The 23,649-nt window shown below is 44.3% G+C and overlaps 2 protein-coding genes across 4 annotated transcripts; one reads left to right on the top strand and one right to left on the bottom strand.

The window, feature by feature from the left end:
• Nucleotides 1–227: 227 nt before the first annotated feature.
• LOC126544098 (uncharacterized) lies at nt 228–17,884 on the bottom strand. Of its 3 annotated transcripts, none has more exons than XM_055061696.2 (5): nt 17,690–17,884; nt 17,386–17,559; nt 14,012–14,119; nt 11,648–11,716; nt 228–467 (listed from the first exon to the last, which is right to left on the bottom strand). In XM_055061696.2, the coding sequence occupies exons 1-5, from the start codon at nt 17,720–17,722 to the stop codon at nt 270–272; spliced, it is 582 nt and encodes a 193-aa protein (XP_054917671.1). In that variant the 5' UTR covers nt 17,723–17,884; the 3' UTR covers nt 228–269. The 3 variants fall into 3 exon arrangements, with proteins under 3 accessions (XP_054917671.1, XP_054917672.1, XP_054917673.1); XM_055061697.2 differs by lacking the exon at nt 228–467 and adding an exon at nt 6,783–6,879; XM_055061698.2 differs by lacking the exon at nt 228–467 and adding an exon at nt 9,945–10,106.
• Nucleotides 17,885–18,455: 571 nt separating this feature from the next.
• Fitm (acyl-coenzyme A diphosphatase Fitm) lies at nt 18,456–20,551 on the top strand. The gene has a single exon (XM_050191307.3). It carries the CDS (start codon nt 18,478–18,480, stop codon nt 19,450–19,452), a length of 975 nt encoding a protein of 324 aa, XP_050047264.1. The 5' UTR covers nt 18,456–18,477; the 3' UTR covers nt 19,453–20,551.
• The last annotated feature ends 3,098 nt before the right edge of the window (nt 20,552–23,649 follow it).

The raw sequence follows: 23,649 nt of genomic DNA, 5'->3' as shown, positions 1-23,649 counted from the left end.
TGTCAGATGGGTATGGGCGGCTGAAAATTCCGCTGAGCAGTGTGCTGCGATCGGCAGCGATGTACATCTTTAAAACCTTATAATAAATTACACGCTTTACGCGAAACACATAGATGCGTCAATTAATGCTCAGAAGAACTTACTCTAACGACTCAGTACGTTTGTACAAAATCGTCAAAATCGTTGAGGGTCCCTTTAAGGCAGTGTTGTATAACAATGCTCTTAACTCTGTAAAGATGCATGGCAGCTCCTGTGATTTTTTTTTACTGTTATTGCAGGATGCCAAGAGACGGCCACTGTTTCCACATCTCTTTCAAGGCAGAAACATCACCTCCTTTACAGAATACAAGGAGCATGCCAACAAGCATGAAAAGACCCAGACAGGCAGTCCCATACAGCCATTTAGAGTGCCTTGTTGAAGGTTTGCCTTGAGTCACTTGTGCAACCTTGGCTGTATTTTTGCTTCCCTACAAAGCACATCAATAAGAGACATAAAAGAATATTACTTATATGCTCCTTGCATGGCTGAAAATATCAATACAAGTTTTGCTATACAACATGCTTTTTATTCAACCATAGTGAGTAAAAAAAAAAAAAAAAACGATGTAACATAGTAGTTCAGTTGGACTACATGAAGAGGTGGTGATTACTTGCGTGACAGAGCACAATATGTGCTTTGCCAACAAATCCACTGCTAAACTTTAAATGAATTATTGTAAGACTTATGTTGCAATGGCGAAAAGCTGGGCAATGCTCAAGGCATTCAGTCACGCTCTCGAGATTATACTTCTTCACACCAGTTCCCCACAGCACTGTAGAGGTTATGCTGCTGGCCAACAGAAAAGGCGAACATCATCGAGAAAGTGTGCACTCGCACCGACAATACACCCTGTGGCTGCCATATTGCACGAGGTGGTTTGGACTACCCAGCCTCCTACCTTCGTTGTTTACTGCAGGTTTTTCCATAAAAGTTACTGACTGTTTGATGTCACAAGGGTCACACATTATAATCTTTCTGTCTGCATAACAGAACTATGCTAGGTGGCAAATGCTTTTCCAGCTGTTCTGTCTAAAATTATGAAGAAAACATAACTATTTTCTCAGTGTTCTTGTATTTCAGCACGTGAAAGAAAGCAATCTTTAACACGAATCGATCACAATATGGTCTCCGCAAATTATTCTCAGACAACTATGCATACACTGAATATTATTAATGTACATGGGAAAAAATTATTCTTTGGAGTATAATTGAGCATACTATAAAACAGCCCCCATAAAACCTAAAGCAGCCTCCACAGTGCTCCAAGCAACTACTGAGCTGAGGTATAGTTAAACATGTAAACGCTGCGTAACATTACAACATAATGCAGACAAGACACAGCACTAACTCCCAACTAAAGGTTTATTGTGCATGTGCAAATGTAAATCTGTGCGATGACACTACATTAGAAAGGGGAAAACATACCAGTCGAATGAAGTTAACCATAAATTGACACCACCAGTCATGGAAAATGCATAGCAAACGCAATCCAAAGACAAACAGTTCACATCGACATGGCGACTTCAGTGATCAACAGTGGGCAAACAAGGAAAGCGTCAGATGGAGCCAACGTTTTGGGAAGGGGACTTGTCTGAGAGGGCGCTTACATCGGGGCTTGAAAATGAAGGTTCTTTATACCATATTCACAACTGCTTAACAATTCTTCAAGTACGAGACTTTAAGAATGCTGTTTCAAGTAATTCTTTTTAATTAAAAAGAGCAGGCTCGCTGATTAACATTAACATAAAGTGGTAGACTGACCTAGACATGTAATTTCTTTATGTCCATTGTATCATACACATGAAATATGAGTAGTGCCTTGAGACAGCTACAAATATCCCATGTTTAATGCCACTTGCTTGCACAATTTTTTTTATTGTCCTAGACCCCACTGAATAGAACGCAGAAATGCATAATAAATAGTATGTACAATATTTCAAGGCAAGTAATGTTTTGAACCATTTATGATGCAAACAGATCAACTAGGTCATCACTAAACAAAAGATTCTGTTTTAAACACATGACAGTTTTGAGAATCATGACTACCAATACTTGGACAACTGACAATTTATAATTGAGGCCTTTTTCAAACCTTGAACCTTTATTCTCTATGTACTATCATTCCTTCCAATTTAAACAGTATGCTTCATACGTGTGCATGTGTGTCAAACTAAATATTTGTGTTCTGCTCAATTTCTCTGATTCCATTTGTCAAGTTGTTTTTTCAAAATTTTACATTTCTGAACCAGCAAGAAAATCATTAGCTGTACATATTTAAGCAGCCCGTAATATTTCCTGTGCCTGTGAGGTAAATAATGTTTTTGAGGATGAATCCTTTAAGAACACAATCTTCAACTTTGATCAAGTTTTTACAATAAATTACTATATAGAGGGACCTTGAAGTTACGCATCTTAATGTTCCCTCAGAGAAGATCCTAACTAAAACACTCGAAAAAAATTTAGGACACTGTAAGGCATATGTGTCAGGAATCTACACTGTTATTCCAAGAAGTGCATGTTCTGCAAAAAAGCATGAATACTGTTTTCGTTTCAGGTGCTATAAAAAGAAAAGGAAAAAAAAGTTTCTTTTTAGATATAAGATGTTCAGCTACTTTGAACGAACAAAGTACTACTATGATATTTCATGTCCGTGTGATATCAAGTTTTTACCAGTGCCTAATGCCACATATGCAAGTTACAACTGACCAGAAAACATTTGTATGGAGGATTATAGATATAATTTCATTAAATGTCCAGAGCCACACTTATAACATACAAAGATTTTGCTTTGAAAACATATGCGCTGGACATCATCTCAGCCATAAAATTACTTCACGGATCTCATGCTGGTCAGTGGTATCAATAAAAGCACAGCTAAACATGCCTGAAATCAGTCACGAATTCTATTAGTAGCATAGTCACTCTTTGATATAACAAAAATGGGTTATGATTAACTAATGCATATGACGAGGTAATTTTAATTCCCCTAGAGCCAAACAATGAAATCTTCCTTACCTCAGTAAGGAGGCCTTCATTGTGGTGAGGCCACCTTATGCCACTCAAAGCTTCCTTACTGAGGGGCCCTCAGTGAAGGTTTCCTTGCTGCTTCCTCAGTGTAAGGTAGCTCCGAAGCTACCTTCATGCGTCCTTACGCCACCTCCTGACTCTGAAAGATCGCTTCACCCGACTGCTTAGCCACGTGACATTTGCTTGCGCATGTGCGCTGTCGCTTGCCTGCAGAGAGGCGCGAGCACGGTACGTCTTGCCAGGCATGTTCATTTCAGTCACAAGTTCGGCATGAGTAGCGTTCCTAGGTGTTGCATGACGCCGGAGTGCCAGCGCTGCTGGAGCCCATCAAGTTTCGCGCTATAATGTCAGTCAGTCAACAAATTTTATTAAGGTGCTAAGGAACTACTAAGTCGTAGTTGTGGGCCGCTCCCACGTTGGGCCGGCCGGAAGAACATGGTCCTCCGTCCGTTCGTGGGCCCTTTGGACAGCCCTTAGTTGGTCCTGGGGATCGCCGCTTTAAGGGCCTCTTCCCAGTCCGCTTGTTTATTAAGAGATGCGTTTTGTAACGCAGAGCATTGCCAGAGCATGTGTGCTAACGAGTAATACTCTTCATTGCACTCAGGGCAGTGTGGGTCGATGTCCGGAGCAAAGCGGCTAAACTTTCCTCTCAAATGGAAAGATCCCATTTGTAACATTCTCAATGTGAAAGATTGAGGTCTAGTTAGCTGTGGGTTTGGGAGCGGGAATTGCCTGCACCCAAGCTGATAGTGTTTAACTATTTCATTACAAGAGAGCAGAGGGTCAGAGCTATGCTCACAATCCCGACTGCTTAGAGTATCAGGACCATTGCGGAATGTTAGCTCTCGTGCCTGGTCATGAACTAGCTCATTCGGGTTGGGTTTGCTGGGATGTACATTGGTTCCCATATGTGTACCGGGAACCATGCGATAGTGTGAACAGCATCAGGCGGTCTTTGCTTGATTATAGCCACCGCCTCTTTCGAGATTAGGCCAGATAGAAAGGCTCGTATGGCTGATCTCGAGCCTGTAGATGTAAGGCCGCGAGGGGTCATTCATAGCTAGCATGATGGTAGCCTGTTCAGCCGCTGCTACCGTGGTGTGTCTTACCGAGGCTGCATTAAGAATTTTCCCGTGAGGATCAGCTACAACAGCTACAAATGAATCTGTGTGCCCATACTGGGCAGCATCTACATAGGTAGTTAATTGCAGGCTTTTGTGCGTAAAGTCAATGAGAAAGCGGGCTCGTGCCTTGCGTCTAGCTGCATTATATTGGGGGTGTACATTCCGAGGGAAAGGGCTAACTTGAAAGGTTGCCCTAACGGTGTTAGAGCATGATGGCATTCTCGTCGACGGCCAAGGGGGCCAGACCTGCAGACATATTATATGCTTCTGCCTGACTTCGAAGATGAGAGGCGGACGATTTGTGCCGTTCTTTGTGCTTCGATTGCCTCCGTCAGGGTATTATGAACCCCTAATTGTAGGAGCTTCTGCGTGCTGGTGCTAGTGGGAATTCCCAGTATGCGTTTGATGCTTTTTCTCATCAGCGCATCAATTTTGGCCTCCTCCGAGCGGGACCAGTTAAGCACCGATGCTACGTAGTTTATATGACTCATAAGGAACGCATGATACAGCCTAAGGAGATTGGTCTCACTGAAGCCGCCTCTGCGGTTCAAGATGCTTGTGATTAATCGGAGCATGTTTCTTGTTTGCCTTGATGCAGACAACAGTTTGATTGTTCCTTCCCTTTGCATTTAGGATCAGACCTAGAATCCTGACCGATCCGACTCTAGGGATCATCTGGCCAGATTCTGCGTATAGGTTAATAGGAATCTGCTCGAGAGGGTAGAGTGTCCCTTGCCCCTGCGATCCAGTCTATAAAGCAGTAGTTCTGACTTTGATGGTGATAGACAGAGTACCGTCCCTTTTAAGTACTCTTCCGTAATATCCAAGGCCTCCTGAAGGGCACGCTCCACGGCCCCCTCGGACCCCCCACCGCTCCAAACGGTGATGTTGTCTGCATAGAGTGCATGATTCACGCCCTCGGCCCTAGCCAGCCTTTCCGATAGGCCTTTCATCGCTATATTGAAAAGGAGGGGTGAGATTACTGCATGCTGCGGAGTGCCCTTAGCCCCTAACTTGAACTCGTCGGATCTTAGTTGACCAATTTTAATAGTGGCTTTACGGTCCCTTAAGAAAGAGCTGACGAAAGCGTGAAAGCGTTTCCCTAAGTTTAGGTGCGAGATGGATTCCAGAATGAATCTGTGTGTGATGGTGTCAAAGGCTTTGGCGAGATCTAATGCCAAAATGCCTCTGACATCCCTGGTGCTCACGCCGATTATCTGCCTTTTGATGAGAAGCATGACATCTTGCGCGGATAGAGAGGGCCTGAAGCCTACCATGTTATACAGGAACAGTTCTCGTTCCTTGATGTATCTCGTTACTCTCTCATGGAAGACGTGCTCAGCCACCTTGCCCACGCAGGAAGTGAGCGACATTGGTCTAAGGTTCTCGGGTGTGAGTGTTTTACCTGATTTTAGAATAAGGACCACAGAGGCCGTTTTCCAGTCCTCTGGGACGCAGCCAGTTTTCCATATCAGCTTCTCTATTGATTTCTCATCGAGGTTACGCAGGAGTCTGTTGGAGATGCCATCCGGCCCGGGTGCCGAGCAGCCGTTTAGCTCGTGTAGCACCTTTCAGACTTCCGCTTTAGTCACCGGGGCATCAAGCTCCTCTATGGATTCACCTGTATACTCTGGGTAGTCCTCGTGCCCCGTGGGGCCTACGGGGAGATACCTGTCTGCTAGGCTCTGAAATATGTCTACATCTGTTAGCCCCTTTCCTTTAAGATCGTGAATTATTCTATCAATAGCTAGGCACTGATTGCTTTTGGATTGTGAGTCAGCTAACAGTTGCTTCAAGAGGTTCCATTTGCTTCCCGTACGCATCTGTCCGTCAACTGCCGAGCAAACCTCGTTCCATTGCTGCTCGTTCAACTCTTGGCAATACGCTTCGATTTCACGATTTAACATCGCTACTTTCTTACGCAGCCTCCGATTGAGCCTCTGCGTTTGCCATCTGGCGAGTAAGGAGTTTTTGGCCTCTACCAGGTGCGCATCCATCCTGTTGACTTTAAGTCAGTTACGACTGTTTTAGTAACAGCCTTGACGTCCTCTTTGAGTCTTTTTATGAGGTCTTCGAAGGACTCGTACTCCTCCAAGTCCTCTCCCCAGCGTTTACGGGAGGCGTCCCAGTCTACTACGGTAAACGCCCTAAGGGGGGCTGCTGCCACTTCCAGAGAAATCTCCACAATAAAATGGTCACTTCCCAGGTTTTCTTGCTTATTGTGCCAACTAACAGAGATGGCATTCTTAACGAAGGCCAGATCCGGCATGGTGTCCCGCGAGACTGAATTACCGATGCACGTGGGAAACTGTGGGTCCGTAACTAGCTCTAATGAGCATTTTGTAACCGCTTGAAGTAGATTTATTCCTTTAAGGGAGTGTCTCACATAACCCCACGCCTGATGCGCCGTGTTAAAGTATCCAGCTACCACAAGTGCAGCATCCCTTGCTTTTGCCGCCGCCTTGGCTATAATCGACAAGAATGCCTGGCGACGGCCTCTCGGGGAACTGCAAATGTTTAAAATGAAAACGCTGTTTTTAAGGCAGCTGCTGGGAATGATTTCGATAAGCATTACCTCCGCCCTCGTGTTGCCCAGCTGCAATTTGTGCTCTTGAAAGGAGCACTTCTTCGCAACTAGGACCGCCAGGCCGAGTTTGCCCTCTTCGGTTGCAGAGATAGCTCGATAACCTGGAAATGACGAAATTTCAGTTCTAGTTTCCTGTAGTAAGATAACATGTGGTTTGTTCGACTGTTTCGCAATAAATTGCTGCAGTGGGGCCTTTCGCCTCTGAAAACTGGTGCAGTTCCACTGCCATATGATAAATTCTTTAGTGTGGCCCGCCATTGTTTAGGCTTGAGAAGGCCTCTAGGACGCTACCTGTAGCTTCGCTAGCTGCCGCTGGAGAGACTTCCATACTCAATGGTTCAGCGCGCTTAGTTTGCACGTTTTCTAGAACTTGGACTCTAAAGAGCAGCATTTGATTGCCCTTGATCAATTCATTCACGGAATTTTTAAACGGTCCAGCGAGCGTTGCATCGCTGCTCCGTCATGGCAGTTTCTTCGGCTGCCTCCTGCGAGGACGTGGCCCTACGTTTAGCAGTATGCGCCTGCGCTACTCCGTTTGCCGAAGAGGACTCTTGCCTTTGTTGGAGGTTTGCTTGCCGAAAGGCCTCGAAATCGGCCTTCATCTTTTGGATTTCTGCCTTTAGGCTAGCGTTTTCTTGCAAGGGCTGTGTTACTTGGGGGTCTTCCCTATGCTCTGGCAATGTTATTTGCGTTACCTTTATTGGCGCCTTGTCCGTCTTGGGGTTGACTCGGTCCGCCCATGAGGGTCCTTCCTGGATGGGCGCCCGGGATTGGGAACGCCCCTTGGAGCGGGAAGGTCCTCTGGAGTGGGAGCGGCCCCTGAAGCGAGACCGGGGGCGCCCTCTGGAGAGGCTGCATTGACGAGCCGCTGGTGCCAGCGAACGAGTACGTCCAGGCGCGCTTGTCAGGCTGGAGTCACGTGAATGAACTTCCTGGGCCGCCTGTGACTTCTTAGCGCGCCTGCGCCGGTGTCGTCTTTGTTGTACTATGTAGGGCAGCTGGAATCGCTGCTTGCACTTGCAGTCCGCAGTGAGGTGAGGACGCCCGCAGATGGAACACTTTGGCGTGCACTGATGATCTTCGGCAGGGGAGGCTACATCGCATTCCCTGCATTTATTCCAGTTGGGTTCGGGAACACATCAGCTCAATGTCCCAAATCGCCACACTTGTAACACACTTCCACTTGTCTTTTGCCTAGCGTGCAGGGCAGCATGCCCGCGCCACACATGACGTAGTTCGGCACTCTAATACCTTCGAAGAGCACCACCACCGTCGTAGTAGTCTTGATGCGTCTCACCTCGGGTGCTTTCGGGTTCCGTTGGTTGACAATCATTGTCCGCAGCTGAGCATCGATGAAGTCGGCGTTGACCCCGCGAATGACTCCCTTGCATGTGTTGTCCGAGGCGGCTAAATAAGCTGCCACATCGTACTTGCCTTTCCTGAGGTGTATCTGTTGAATGGACGCATAGGCACACGCGTTCTTCCTCACCAGTGTAGAAACGACGAGAATGTTCTGAGCAGCATTAGGGCAGATGATGTCTTCACATACTTCGTCCAGAGCTAAGGCCGCCGCCATGGCCAAAGCTTGGGCTAGTCGAATCGTACTGACTTTCTTAACGTTGAGGCCTCCTCTTGGTCCGACGATGATGTGTATATGGTCCGGAGGCAATTTCGAGAGTCTTGAGGCGTTCATGAGCTGCTTCATCACGCTCTGTCGGGTGGCAGTGCGGCGGCCACCTTTCCCGCCATTGCGTGTCTCCGTGCTAGCCGTCGACTTCGGAGTCTCCAGTCGAGCCTTCTTGTTTCTGCCCACTGCCGTGGTCCAGCCCGGGCAATTCGCTTCGTCAGGGTCGATCTCGACCCCTTCCACCATCTTAACTTCAGGCATTTCGCCCCACAACGCCGAGTAGGCCGTGGCTTACCACGGACGCCGCGCGGATGCTAGGCTGAGTCCGGTAAGGTGAGCCGACAAACATCGTGGTCGGTAGTTCAAAGTCTCTCAAATTGTCTAAAAGCTCACCTATCGACAAGAGTTCGGTATGGGCTGGTCCCTTGCTACATACTGTGCCGAATGATGCACAACTTTCCAGGATTTGGCGAAAAAATTCACCAAAATCATTTGAAGAAGCAGGATCCGATGTTTGCGCGTCCGCACTACTCGGCGCCCCCTCAGAATGTCACGCTATAATGTGGTACTTTTTTACGTTTGGTATACAAAACGAGAAGAAAGCGTGCATGCGGATCTATATTAGCACTTCCATTTAAAGATTACGCAACTATACAACATCTATTTATTGAATAATTGTGTTAGCGTAAAGCTTTTAAGAGATCCTCTCGAACCCAGGCATGCGGCAACCGTTCCTTACGTGAGGACAGGTGAAGGGAGCTTTCAGAGTACGCTTGCTTCCTACATCAGTCCTTCACTGTAAGGAGGCCTCACGTAACGTTAGGAAGCAGTCGAAGGAAAGGAATGTTTCATTGTTTGGGCCCTAGAAATTCCTATAGGAACCCATTTCAATATTCTTATTATGTGAAAATTCCAGTTAAATGGATATAACAAAATTTTTTGTTCAGATTGACGATTTATTGATCACTACTGTCAGTGGCCATGTGACACGTGCATGCACACTACACCACAGCTGGCTCACACTCCCGACTCCCCACACCTCTCTTGTGCTCTGTGCACTCAGTACATTGCACCTTGTTTGAATGTCATGAAATGAAACGAGAACAGCTGAACGCCTGGCTTGTGCTACGTGAAGGAAGGATACTTCAGTACACACTGCACCATCTAATAGCAGCCACGATAAACAGCTGCAAGCACAGTCAACACATTTTTTTTTGCATTCTGGGACTGTATTTCAGAATGAGCCACTTAATTTTCCATTCTTTCTTCCCTTCATCATTGACTCAGACGAATTCACACTGCCATATCTATTGGGATTGGGCACTCAGCGCAACTTTCTCCCTCACACACACACACACACACACACACACACACACACACACACACACACACACACACACACACACACACACACACACACACACACACACACACACACACACACACACACACACACACACACAGAGAGAGAGAGAGAGAGAGAGAGAGACTTTGTAGTTTTTATGCTTCTGGCTCTTTATGGGAGGAGAGTTACTTGGGCCTCAGGCCTCTAGGGCTCGCTGCTGTCTTACTGAGCAGACAAAATGGGCCACTGGGTATGTGCCCAAATAGACAACTTGGGTCACTTGGTATGTGCCCAAACAGGAAACTTCAGCATCGCGTATATATGACGCTGTTATGTACCCATTCTTGGTCAAGCCCCTGTAATGGATGTGCCAAGGAGACACGAGGAATATGTGGCCATTAATGTATTAAATCGATAGCACTCCATTCAGAACAGACATCTTTGCATTGAGCACAGTTGCTTGATGAATGGTCATTGCAACTTAGTTGCAGCCAGGATACTATGAATAAGGGGGTTGCTACAGGGTTTCAACTGGTTTGCTTAAACTGCAATGAGATATACCATATATACTCGTGTAATGGACAAAAAAATCCCCCCAAAAATATATTTTAAGATTACCTGTGTATAAGCCGCACCCTTGATATTCTAGAAGGTTGGCAGTGTTATCTGTTATGTGGCGCGAGAATTTGGAAGCTTTTTTTTTAATCGGTAGCAAAACAAGGCAGCTGTGCCGAGTTTTTAGCACCTCCAGGTAGCTAAAGCACAGCCTCCGAGATTTAGTAGCTGCCTCTGAAATGCTGCCGTCGCTGGTCTGCGGGGCGTCACTATTTATTCCAGGAATAACCAAGCATAGTCAGAGCCAGTACAAGCCAGTACTGTAGTTCAGTAAAGGCAACTACCACCGAAAATATATTTAAAAAAATGTGTCCTATTCTTCGTGTAATGGCCGCACCCTCGATTTTCACCCTAAATTACGGAAAAAGAAACAACCTGCGGCCATTATACAAGTACACAGTAAAACCTCGTTAAACCGTACCCGCTTAAACAGTAGTTTCGTTTTAAAAGTAGTAAAGTCAAATCCCCGACTCAGTGGCCATTGAACATAATGTGTTTTGTATCCGGCAGTGCTGCTGCGACTGCAAAGAGATGTCGGCTACGAGGTTCGACTTCTCACCATCGTTGCCTTTGTTGTTGCCGAAGTGTTGCCTAGCGACAGTGATAAGGACGACACGGAAAGCGACAGCACGGACGATTCAGGCCCGACAGTGACAGAAGCTGCGCGCTACGTCAGCCTCACGAATGCAATCGTCGCGACGAGAACAGCACCACGCAATGAAAAGGTGCCCCACGACTTCTGCAACGCTACCGCGCCCGCGCACGGAGAATATGCAACACTAACGAGGAATCTTCAATGCGAGTGTTCGCCGAGAAGAGGGGGCTGGTTGAAAAGCTGGCTTACAGCTTCAGTAAGTTTGAGGCCGCTGTCTTCGCTGCTAGGCCGCCACGGCATCAAACGAAAATAACACCTTTGTCGCACGAAGTAAATAAATACTGCATGTTTTTTCCCCTTTCATCGCACTGTCTCCGAGTTCCGTTTTTGACAGGTAAGTGGGCGATCTCATGCTATTTCGGTTAAGCAGTACTACCGTCTAGTACATACTTTTTCCGAGCTCCGGCCAACTACGGTTTAACGAGGTTTCACTGTATACGGTACTATGTCATATTATTTGGCCTTGTGTTTGGCGGCGAGATTGCCACTTTGTCCGTCTGCTTATGTGCCCATAAGGTTTCGTTTTTTGTGGATGTCATGGAGATATACAACAGGTCACACAAGAAAGCTGCTGCCGACACTGATGAGCATCTTCGATTGTTTCTTTTTTTGCAAAATGAAACTTACATTTTTCTCTTGCTGCCACTGGCCAATTTGCAGACGTCGCCGAGTAATGATTTCAGCTGCCTCCAATGTCTGCAATTAACAAAACACAATGAAGCCTGCACAGCACACTTACCAAAAGGCTTAAAAAAATGCTGCCAGCCCTATTTCATTCAACATACTTTTTAACCTGAACATCAGTATCTACAAAGCATTTGAGCACATACGCTGAAAGGCGAAGCTCAAGGGAGTTAGAATTTAAGAGGCTATGATCCAGTTGAGAATTAAACCTTGATTGCGTTTTTACTGGTGGAGCCAATACTGTGTGCGGGGGGGGGGGGGGGGGGGGGGAGAGAGAGAGAGCACTGTCACAGTAGCAAAGAATACGACGCCTGTGGTGGCTGCTGACTGGTGGCTGGTTCTTGACGTCTTGTCTCCCCATTTTCCAGTGTTCAAGGCATCGCTTTTTCACTGCAATTGTCACCGACTGCAAAGGGCCTGAGGCTTCATCAAATGCGAGTGTTCCGGCAGGGATGCCCTAGGACGGTTCGTGCTGACGTGATCATATTGTAGCACAATGCGCTCAATTGTTTCCTCTGCGTTCCGACACGCTCGGCAAAACATACTACACACCCCTTCATCAAATGCTCTCTGTCGTACTAGTGTATGCAGAGCTCCTGCTCTCGCCTCGAAAAGCAGCAAGCTTCCGACACTTATTGTACAAGTGGACTGGCTAAGGACCACAACAGCGCCACCTCTCAGTGACAAATTTAACTATTCTGGCTATACAGGGAGTGTGCAATGAGATGGTGGCACAGCCCTGGTGGCGCACTGAAAGGTTGTCTTGCTTAATAGCTGTAGAGACAGCAAATGGGACAGCACACATGCTATTTGTGACTTCTCTAATAAAATAAGAAAATAGCTGCATCCTAAAAAGTACAATACAGTTCTTGTTAGTACTGTGGTGACTCAATAAGGACTGAGAGTTTTGGCACTGCACTTTATTTGTAACGGGACCCTGCTTATCAGTATTCTGTTATTTACAACTCAACCTTAAAATGATTAGGGATGGGTAATGACAGAGAATTGCTCTAGGCTAATGACCTGGGCTTTCTGCTTTCTCTACTATACGTGTTGATTTATGATGACCCTGAGCTAAACTATGTGTGCAAACAAAAACTGTCTGGCATTACATGGTTTGCCATGTGCATGCTAAATATGTGGAAATTTAAAATTGCAGTTTTTTGTTTAGAGAACTGCTATCCAGCCCTTTCAAAAATGACATACTGCAAAAGTTGAAGAAATGAGCTTAGCATTTATAACCTCCTTTAAGTTTATATTATCTACTACAGCTGCCAGAGAGCTAGGGTAGTGCAGTGCTATTGGTTAAGGCAAATAGACTCTCAGTAAAAGTTTATGATTACAAGATTTCACACAAAGTATGCAGGTGTTACGCTTGCTTGTTGCTTGCTACAGCTATATCAAACAGATTTCCATGACTAACTTGGCTATCATATATCATTGCAATATGTCTGCATGCAGATGAAATGCCAGCTATTTTGAATACATATACTATAGAAAAAGCGCAGCTACGAAAGTCTGCTCAACAGAGGCACACTGATATTCACTTGATTAATATATAATGCAGTCCCTGCAGCCAGTAAATGACGCGAAATAAGCAAGGACAGCGGGGCAAAACTTTGCTGGCAGTGTAAAATGTGCATGACTTTTACTTTCGGAGCCATGCCTGTCGTCGCATTGACACTACATATTGTGCTTGCCACAAGCATTGCATTGCACACTTGCTTTTGCTAGTCTGCTTCAATGCTGCGGCAGTTTGCACTAGCACAGCTTTGTGCTCGTCACACTTTAGTGTTCCAAGGCTATGCTAGGAGTGAGGCACATAAAACTGACAACATATATTAACTTGATCACAAGCATCTACTGCTTGGCTTGTTCTAAAAATACAGTAAGGTAATATTGAAGCAATAGATGTTACCCATACAAAGTTCTTTGGATGCCTGAAACCGGTTATGCTCGGATGACTGGCTTCAAATATTGCGGCACAGTACAAGTAATACCATTGCCCGTAGACGCCGACTTTTCTGATGCTGATGCATGCGAAAGTGACAGAGAATATTACTGGCGGCATTTCGGAAAGGCTCCATGCGGTCTATGGGCAGCCAGTGGGCTTCTATGTTCATGATTTCGCTTATCTCAAAACTCTGCTTATCACAACATTTCTAGCAGTTTTTACAGCATCGAGTTAACGGGGTTTTATCAATGCGACTGCAACCCAGCAATTCCATCAGTCATTTAAAAGCGTTCTGCAAAAAATTTTTCAGTTGCAAAATGCATTTCATGGCTAAAATGGAAGTGCAACAATACCTTGCTAGCGGACACCTCCAAAACACTGTCAAAGTGTCTTGGCGACTTTTGTGGTGGTGGTGTAGGCATCAGTTCTGTCCCTTCAGTCCCTTCATTCTTCGGCAGGTTCTGCAAATATAATGTACAAATTATGTTGCACAACAGCAGCAATATCATTTTAAAAAGAAATGAAACTGCCTTTTGACATCATTGGCTGCGCTGTTTCATGAAGCCCTGGCCTGTTTTAACTGTGTCACCAGGTGCATAAAACTAGTCACATCTCTTGTTGGCCTGCCTACTTCTGGCAGAGTGTGCTGCACTCACCACTGAAGCTACATGGATGATGCAGCAGTGATTGCACTATTCTAGGTCTTTATGGCCATGATGTGCCAAATCTTGGTAGTCTGTGAAAACCTTGCCAATACTTTTTCTTATGCAGCTGTCGGCATTCTTGTGGCATGCTACACACAAAACTAGAATAAGGAAGCACTTACCTGAGCACCTTTCCACACTGCCTGCCACACCTATCATGTTTGGTGAATGGAGCAATGAGGAACACAGTGTATGTACACAGGAAATTTCTCTGGGAAGATGGCAATGTGAAAACACAAACTAGCCTTCTGCCACTTCGACTGCCGGCCTCGGCCAGCATGGGGTGCAATGCTGAGCACATTACACGAGTCAAGCCAGCATTTCTCTGCGGAATGAACACACCTACCTACCTACCAACCTTCCCGAATACACCTTATTTTGTGAACACATTAGTTTCCTTCAAACCTCAACCTGTTCCTGCAATGATGACACTCTCCCATCAAATAAGAGTTTGCTTTGTAGTTTTCTTCCCAACCACATTTTGTGTATTAATTGCAATAAGCAGCTTATGAGACAAGATGGAAAAGATTAACATGCATTTAATTAATTTTACGATTTCAGAAAAACATTTTTTTTATCTATTGAATGGCTGTGGTTGGTTCTCAGCAATGCACATGCATTTTGAAAGCAAATCAACACATTAAATGCCTTTAAAAAATATGTATTGCATCTGTCCTTGCAATCCAGAATGCAGTAAGCTTTTAATTTTATATTTCAATTTTCAATTAATTTATTTGTAAGAATACAGAAAAATTACATGTGCGTAGTATACATAAGGAGGTCCCATAGTCAAAGACTGTATCAGGACCTCCTGTTAAAGGCACTTATGATGGTATACAATGTTTAAAGCAACAGTAGTACAGATGAGAGCTAAGAGTAATATCAAAACATGTTTATGGCATATGAGTAATAAGAACACTTGTTACAGCACGACAATATAAAAAAACAGAATAAAATTAGAAATAGAATGGACAATATCAGTAAGTATTTATTATGTATGCTTTTAGTTCTTTTAAATTGGTATAAATTTTTGCATTTTTGATTTAGGTGGTAGAGTATTCCAAAGCGATATCAAAGAAAATTCCGCAGTCTGTTTACCATAGTTCGAACTTAGGAGACTGAAATTACTATTGAGTGCAAATCTAGTGTGACTATGAGCTATCAGGTCACAACGTGAGAAGCAGATCGATGGCAGTTCCTTAGTCACATTTGTAGAATCAAATCCCTAGATTATATTTGGTGAGTTCTGAAATGGTTAGGATGCTGTTTTCATGTAGTAGTCATTTTCCATTTGCAAAGCATGAACTACTTGTAATAATTCTTATGGATTGGTTCTGGATTACCTGGAGGGATGCCAAGTGAGTGTTATAAGTGTTACCCCAGCATATTATGCCGTAGTTAATATGAGAGTGAATGAATGAGTGGTATAGCGAGATTAATGTATTATGTGTAAAGTAGGGACGAGTTTTAATTAGAACACGAATACCGTATGCTATTTTCTTTTTTATTTGAGAAATGTGATCTTTATATTTCAAGCTGCAGTCTAGAGAAATCCCAAGGAAAGATGAGCATGGACAGGGAGAGATAGAGTGTGAGCCAAAAGTTAAAGGGAAGGATGGCGAATGTTGTTGATGCGAGGAAAATTTAGTCTTGGTGGCATTAATAGATAATAGGTTAGCAATGCACCAACTTAAAATATTTTCTAGATCAGTATTTAACTTGTTAATAAGAAGTGACATGTTTTTATCAGAGGAAAACATGGTAGTATCAATATTGTGTAAAAAGAGAAACAGGCACAATGCTTAGTTTGTGAAGTCATCAAGCATCCATATCACAAAGGTTTGAGCAAAAATAAGCTAATAACTAGTAGGCTTTAATCCAGCACAATTATGGAGTTCTGAAGATACGTTTACAAATAGGATCAAACCACGGGGATATGCAAAGATACTACTAGGAATTTAGATGGCTGTGCACAATCTGCTGAGACTGCTGTCTCACAGTAAGTTTTGTATGTGAGCTATTTCTGCCGCAATAGACAAAGGAAATGACCTCGTCACTCCTGTAACTTGTTCGATATGCAACGAGTACGAAGCATAAAATGGAGGTTTCAGGCACTGCGTGATGCATGTAAAGGCAACAGAGCACTCAAGCATGCTGAAAAAATTTGCTGTTCCAAAAGAATGCAAGTGCCAGGTCGTAATTATTCATAAAAAGATGAGTCTTACATAACATGAATCGTCCGGTTACTGTAGGTTAACGAAGTGTAAGTTCCTTTTCATGGTCTACTAGGAAACATTATAATGCTCATATTTCTTATATTTCTTCCCGTGTGCCCACTGACTCACTTCAACAAATGAACTCAGCTCAGTTGCCGATGACATGCAACATGCCATGTGTCGATGCAGCGATATGGTTATGGCTGTCCGACTGCCTCTGGGGTGTTGAGACAGGTTCAAGCACACTGAACACTGGCTACAGAGCACCACCATTGGATACGGAGTCGTCAATGCAGTTGCTCCTCGAATTCCCTACGCACGCTGATACGACCGCGTAGTAATGGGCGAAAGACTCGGCGTTTGACAAGACATCGTTCATAATGCTCATTCATAAGGAACAGCACAACAACCTAAATGTGGCTGTCAGAAAAAAGGACAGGAGGACAAATATCTCGTTTCGAAGCATTTTAAAGGGTTGCGTGTACGTCGCTGAAACCAGAACACTTCATGCATTCCCAAATCTCAAATTCAGAATGACATGGCACATTCGCTGTCCCTGCTGGTTGCTGCACGGGGCATTACGGCAAGAACTGCCCTTGCTAGTGTACTTGCCGTAATGCCCCGTGCAAACATGCAGCAACCAGCAGGGACAGCGAATAGCTAGCCTGGTAACTAATGTGGACGAGACGTTTCCAAAAAAATGCATCCCTGGACGGTCATAACTTGCACACGTACGACGCCCATTGTGATAACTTTTCATATAAGGGCAAATCAGAAACACTGCTCTAGCAGAGGAGAGAAACTTACCTCTGCCTTGGTCAAGTTTTTTTCAAATTCTATTAACAGTTCCTCACAATCCAACAGGTTCTTCCTAGGTTCCCAAGTATCTTCACTCGGACCGAAGTTTTTCCACCTTATAAGATACTCTTCAATTTTCTTTTTGCCCTGGCCACGGATCCGGTGCTTTAATATCTTCTCCACCTATTTAAGATTTATAAAAGAAAGTGGCATTTCAATATAACAGGCGAAAACAGCTGTCTGCTATGTACACTGTAACAGGGAATTCAAACGGAACGCACATAATGGCGCGCCGAATTTGACAGCGTACTACCTCATAAACATCTGCTTCGTCAGAACCGGACATCGTACAATACACTGCAAACTGCTTTGTACTTCTGCCGAGTAAACACAGTTGACGCTGCTGCGCAAAATCGGAACTCAAACAAACGATTTCTTGTAACAACCACAAACCACAGCGTACATCCGTTCATCCGTTTAGCCTCTATCGTCGCTAGTAGTCGCCAGCATCGTTAGCGTCACACGCGGTTGCCCTCGGTTGTCAAGGCCAACCATAGGTGTTCTGTGGGCCAACGGCCAAAGTTTATTTCTTTCCTCCATACAGCTTCAGCTTCTCTATGGTTTTTCCCCATGATCCAAGAACGCATAGATTGCATACATTACCCTAACAGTAACGTTAAAACTGCGTTAAAAGCACTCCGGAGTGACAAATCACAAAAGGCGTCATAAAATTAGTGCGCTGGGAATGTACGTTTATCTTTCTTTATGTAAAATTTTTGCTAAACAATTTTTGTAGGTATTTATTCAAAAAAGCTCAAAATTTTACTAAATTGTAACTCTTGTAAGTCCAATTCAATTTTTTATGTCCAAATTCATCCGTCCTTCACGCCCAACGACGATTCCCAAAGGCTATGCTTTTGATCGTGGCATGGCGCGCGGCACAGTACGTCATGGCCGCCATATTTTAGACAGGTATAATTTAGACATAGCCTCCTAGATCGGAAGCTACCGTTTAGATTAATCCAGACATTTAGATCCCTCATAGATCATTAGCAGAGCCAACGCCTCCTCTGGCAGAGCCAATCCAAATCAACGTGCAAAATGGCAGGCAATCAAAGGCGCACGAAAGTGTCGGGTGCTATGAAATGGGATGCTGCTACTGCAAAACAAACATCTACAGGCCGGAAACCTCTTGGAGAACCTATGTCTGTCCCACAAGTTCTTGTAATGGTAGGACTGCACCTGTGCCGTCGTGTGGTGGTGGTTGAACCGCGTGTTAAAGTGCCCCTGTACCTTGGTGTATTGCTGATCGGGTCCGTGATGTGCGACTTCTTCCCCATTCCGCGTACTTACCTGTCGCGCAAGGACAACGTGTTTAATACGTATTTCGTCAAGGTCGCCTGGGGATGGACACTCATCACGGTGGGACTGTTCGTAGCCGTCTCAAGTTGGGTATACTGTTGCGGTGATCGCGCGCTTGTCAGGCGGCATTTGAGTCGTCTCGCCGTCGGCACGGCTGCGTGGTTCTTGACGACGAATTTTTTTGTAGTGTTTGAAACGTACACGGGCCGCTGTACTGTTGATAAACACGGAACGAGGGAAGCATGCTTCAGGGCTGGCCAGCGTTGGTTTGGATTTGACATTTCGGGCCATGCGTTTCTGCTCATTTTCTGCAACCTAATGATTGCCGAAGAAGCACGAAGTTTCTGTGGCTGGGAGAGGATCGGAGACTTGCTTAGAAATGCGAAGTACGATGATGACAGCCCTCTGAAGGAGCTGCCAGCCGAGCAGCTGCGCCTGCTGCATGACGCGTACCCACGGCTGACGCCATTTGTGCGCCTGCTGTTCGTGGCTTTGACGTACCTTTCGCTTCTCTGGGATTTGATGCTTGTGTGCACAGTGCTATATTTTCACAGCATGGCCCAGAAAATACTTGGTGGCGTAATAGGCATTGTGGAGTGGTACATGCTGTATCGCGTCTGGTACACTATGACTTGGTCTCCGGGCCTTCCTGGAAAAGGACTTTTCAAGTATCGTGACGTCCAAAGGAAGAAAACGCAAGGGTCTCGGAACTGAGCAGTTGTCTAGTGTTTACGCGTTGACTTACCCTCGTTACATCAGGTGTGCCTCCATCAACCGACATCATTGGTGACCGGTATTTAGTATCAAACCATCTGGAAGTACGAGTAGGCTTGTGCAAGAAAGACAGTGAAATGCACAACACGCGGAAGCCTGAAGCGGCCGTAGGTGTTACTGTGATAATTGGAAGCGTGTTGCATTGCTACGTGGAAGTGCTTGTATTTGTGCACACATATCTTGCAACAACGGAAAAAAACAAAACAAAATTCAGTTCAACAGCTGGTCAACTTTCTCAGTGTTGTTGAACTTGCTTTTGATGTTTTAAAAAGAATATGCTGTTTGTATACACACCTATTGACAAACAGGCACCCATTACAGTACCTGTTTGTTAACTTGCCCGTGTACTTTTTGTGTGCGCTGTAGTTTAACAATGACAGAAGTTGGTGCTTTAACAGCTGAAGTTTACAGAAGATGTGTGTGCTTCTTTTCATTCATTGGCAGATCCTTGGCCATAGTGCCTTGCCTTGGAGAATTCTGCTTCCATCACTCAGGGCACCTATCTGCTGCCTTAAAAAATTCCGGGCACAAATTCTCGCTATGAGAATAGGCAGTGATAGAGATGTATAGAACAGTGGATTTTATGTGGAAGTCCTGGTTCTCTGAACTGAACTTAATGCTGTCATGTTAACTACATCATACTTGGAGCAGTGGTGTCATTACTGGATCATAATTTAATGCTGTCTTTGCAAACTTGTGCTTAGTATAAAAAATGTATGCAGCTTTCTCGTAACTCAGAGCGAGCATTAGTAATTGAGCATTTGTTTTTACATAAATTGCATTTCATTTGGAGGCAGAAAAGTTTGACGTGTAATTTAAGAAAAAAATGCACATCCATTAAAAACTAACGTCTGTGGTGTCATTCAATGTTGTTAGTGCTGTGGCTCAAGCAGGAGACAGATTGAAAAGGTAAGCAATGCTTTCAATTGTGATTTTCTCCACGATAAAGCCATCTCATTCTGTGAAACAGGTGCTCATATGGTTCTCAATGTGATGTACCCATCAGCGCACTTCGAAATATAGAATGACAAACCCTTTACATGGTCTGGTTGTTAGGTGATGATCAGTAGTTTGCAATATTAAACAGTGTCTGAAAAAAACAAGAGAGAATGATGTTCATTGTAGCCCAGTGCAGTAGTTTTGCTGCATTTTTAAGCCTACTATATAGAGCTCTTGCACTGTCTTTCCCCGATAAGGCCCCTTTATCCAGACTGTCAACTGGGTGCTCCCTGTTGTAGTTGTTACATTGCTGGCCTGCACTGGGTTGAAGCAAGTGCTATGGGATGCTGATCAGTACAAAAGTGTTTAGTGGTAGCCATGAGATTTGAACCCTTATGTTCTGGGTTTAGAAGCATATAGGTATCTTTCATCTCCCTTCACTTGCTGCACTAGTTAAGAAGTGCAAGCCAGCATTTGTGCAAGCTGTTTTTGGGAGACAACGTGACTCTGTGCTTGTCGACTTATTGCATTGAGGCCCGAGTGTTTCACAATACTCCTTAGTTAAAGCACAGAATGGGGCAAGTATGTATAGTGCCTGTATGATTGATTATCAGGACATGTTTGTAAGGCTTACATTGCACTAAGTTCTATTCAGCTGGATTACTTTCTTGTATGCTGTTTTCTTGGGCAAACAAGTTGCATGAGTGATCACCATTTTGTTGCACCATGCACTACTGCGATGGGAGTTCACAGCGGGAATCAAAACGGACTGCATTTCTTTGTGCATATTCATTCTGAAGGGTTATCCAGATCTCTGTGGCAGACGACACTGCTCATCTGTTGTTGCACTTTTCTTGATTTACTCGTGCAACAAGGCACCTTGCATGACATAACCTTTTGGTGCTGTTAAGCACTGGTGCAGCAAGTGCAGCCACATCCAAGCGCCCTTTTCAGGTACACCATTTGGTTTCAGTACAAACACAGCCACACAATTCCATATACAAACTGTCAGCAGGGCCTTAGTGCAGTTGCTACTTTAAAAAAAAAATTTACTGTCATGAGTAGCTGCAGATCATTGGACGGTGACAACAAAGCAGAGAGCAGCACTGTGCTGTAAGGTTGAAGAAACAAAACATGGTGTAATGAAAAGACAAATCTGCCCAAGATAAACACTTTTGGTAGCAGTCTTGTTGCATCAACATTCAACAGTACAAGATACTTTGCAATGAATGCTATGTGAATCCTGTTTGCCTAAACAGAGAATGCCTATAACTTTCCCTTAATAATTTCACACAGCCAGAACATGGGTTTAGGAATGTGAAGACCTTTATTTCTAATGAGAATGTAACGCTATAGTTGAGGTGTCCAACAGATATTGCACTGCCATTGCCTTTATGTTGATAAAAGAAAGTGGGTACCAGGAATCTAAGCCGCTACCAAAGGCCTTCAATGCCTTTTTTTTTTACGTTATGTAATGTTATGCCATGACGCTGGTGCAGACAGAAGGGTGTTGGAGCAGACACCGGATGGATGCCATAAATGTGTACATACTCCAACTACTGTGCAAAGGTCGACTGCCATTTGTAGTGTGTGAACAATGTTAGCGCAAATAGCAATTTGGTGCTCCATTTCTGTACATCTCGCCCAGTGCGGTGACAGCAATTCTTTGCAACAGCGACAATGCCTAACATTTGTTGTGCGCCTACATGTTTGTCCGGTTATGAGGGCGTCAACAAAAATAACTGTTTTGCTTCCCTACCAACGTGCACCTAAGAGGCAAGTAGAAGTGAGCAAATCAGTGGTGAGAAATTCTCGGTTTCACATGACTCGTATAAACACTTTCGCTGGTGCGATAGATTGTTTTTACGTGTGTGATCTGAGTTCAAAGCAGACTCCATCCTAAGGATTTCTGAATGCCAAGCCGAAGCAACAGTCCTGTCCAGTGAAATGGTATATTGTTCATATACATTATGGTAGTCTACAGTTGCCATCAGACAATTGCTTTATGATAACTAACTTGCCCTTTTATTAAATGAACAGACTATCCTGCAAAGTATTGCTTGACTAGTACATGTCAGGGCTTGAACTTGAAAAAAAAGTTCTTGCACTAAAATTATTCATAAGAGCAGATGCCAGTCAATCATGATGGCAGACATAGTATTAACTTCAGAAGGATGGTTTGCTGGGTGAATTGATATACCTTTCTAGAGACAAAAACAGCATGAAAAAAACTTGATGCAAGAAAGGAATATGGACACAGTGCCAAGTATAAACTGAATGTTGTAAAATCACACAAATGCTGCCACTGCTACCACTCAGTGAATTGGCCTATTAAACAAATTGTCTGCTAAATTTTGTAAAGATCCATGAAAGCAGCTTGCCTTCAAGCATGTAGAAGTGATATAAGGTCACCATTCCATGCTTCTCTTCTTTGCCTCTCTCCTTCCTCCCTGTCCCTGCATTGGGAATTCTCAATGTTCTGCATCTTTGCTGCCTTCCATGGTGCAGGTGCGGTTGTGGCTCTCAGTTGACACAAATTAGTGTTGACACAAATTAGTTTGTCTAGATTCGCCATTGTATGTTCACTATGCAAACATGGTGAGAAACTGTGTCAGGCACTTTTGCTGGTGAAAGATTCGCATGAACGCACGGCCTTGGTCAACCAAGTGCGGCTGACTCCTACTGACGGCGGCGTGTCTGGCGGCACCAGTTCTGTCCCTATATGAAAATCTGGGGGAAGTTTCCCAACCAAAAGAAAAGTACTGAAGTATGCTGCTGCTACTGTAGTTGTGGCATATTTGACTAGTCATTTCAGAAAACTCTGGAAGCACCACCAGTATAGTGCTTCCACAACCACAAGGTAGTTTTAAGGCTGTATTATGGGAGCAAGCTATCAAGTATTGGTAATCGGGCTTCAGTATTGCCATTAGAGCCTAAAAGGCGTGCAGTAAAGTATCGTTGAGTTTTCTGCAAAAATTACTAGAGGCAACTCTGGCGCTGTTGTGATTCAACTACCATGGGGGTGATGGTTAATAACGCATGAATTTGTCTATAATCTTCATGCTTGTGGCTTTAAATGTCCTTGTGATATTCCTTATTCTTGTTTTTCTAAATTTCCAAGAACTTGTTGTCTAAACACAGCAAGGCAATTAGTCTCCCACACATGCGTAATTATTACGGATTGTTGCAATTATAATG

Source organism: Dermacentor andersoni, chromosome 1, assembly GCF_023375885.2.
Source record: "Dermacentor andersoni chromosome 1, qqDerAnde1_hic_scaffold, whole genome shotgun sequence".
Lineage (NCBI taxonomy): Eukaryota > Metazoa > Arthropoda > Arachnida > Ixodida > Ixodidae > Dermacentor > Dermacentor andersoni.
This window is presented reverse-complemented; position numbering and strand designations above follow the sequence as displayed.

Coding starts and splice junctions, on each gene's coding strand:
- LOC126544098 (XM_055061696.2), bottom strand. CDS start 17,722: ATGTCCGGTTCTGACGAAGCAGATGTTTATGAG. Junction 11,717..14,011: donor TGGAGGTGTCCGCTAGCAAG/GTATTGTTGCAC, acceptor TGTTAATTGCAG/ACATTGGAGGCAGCTGAAAT. Junction 468..11,647: donor AGTGGCAGCAAGAGAAAAAT/GTAAGTTTCATT, acceptor TGTGCTTTGTAG/GGAAGCAAAAATACAGCCAA.
- Fitm (XM_050191307.3), top strand. CDS start 18,478: ATGGCAGGCAATCAAAGGCGCACGAAAGTGTCGGGTGCTATGAAATGG.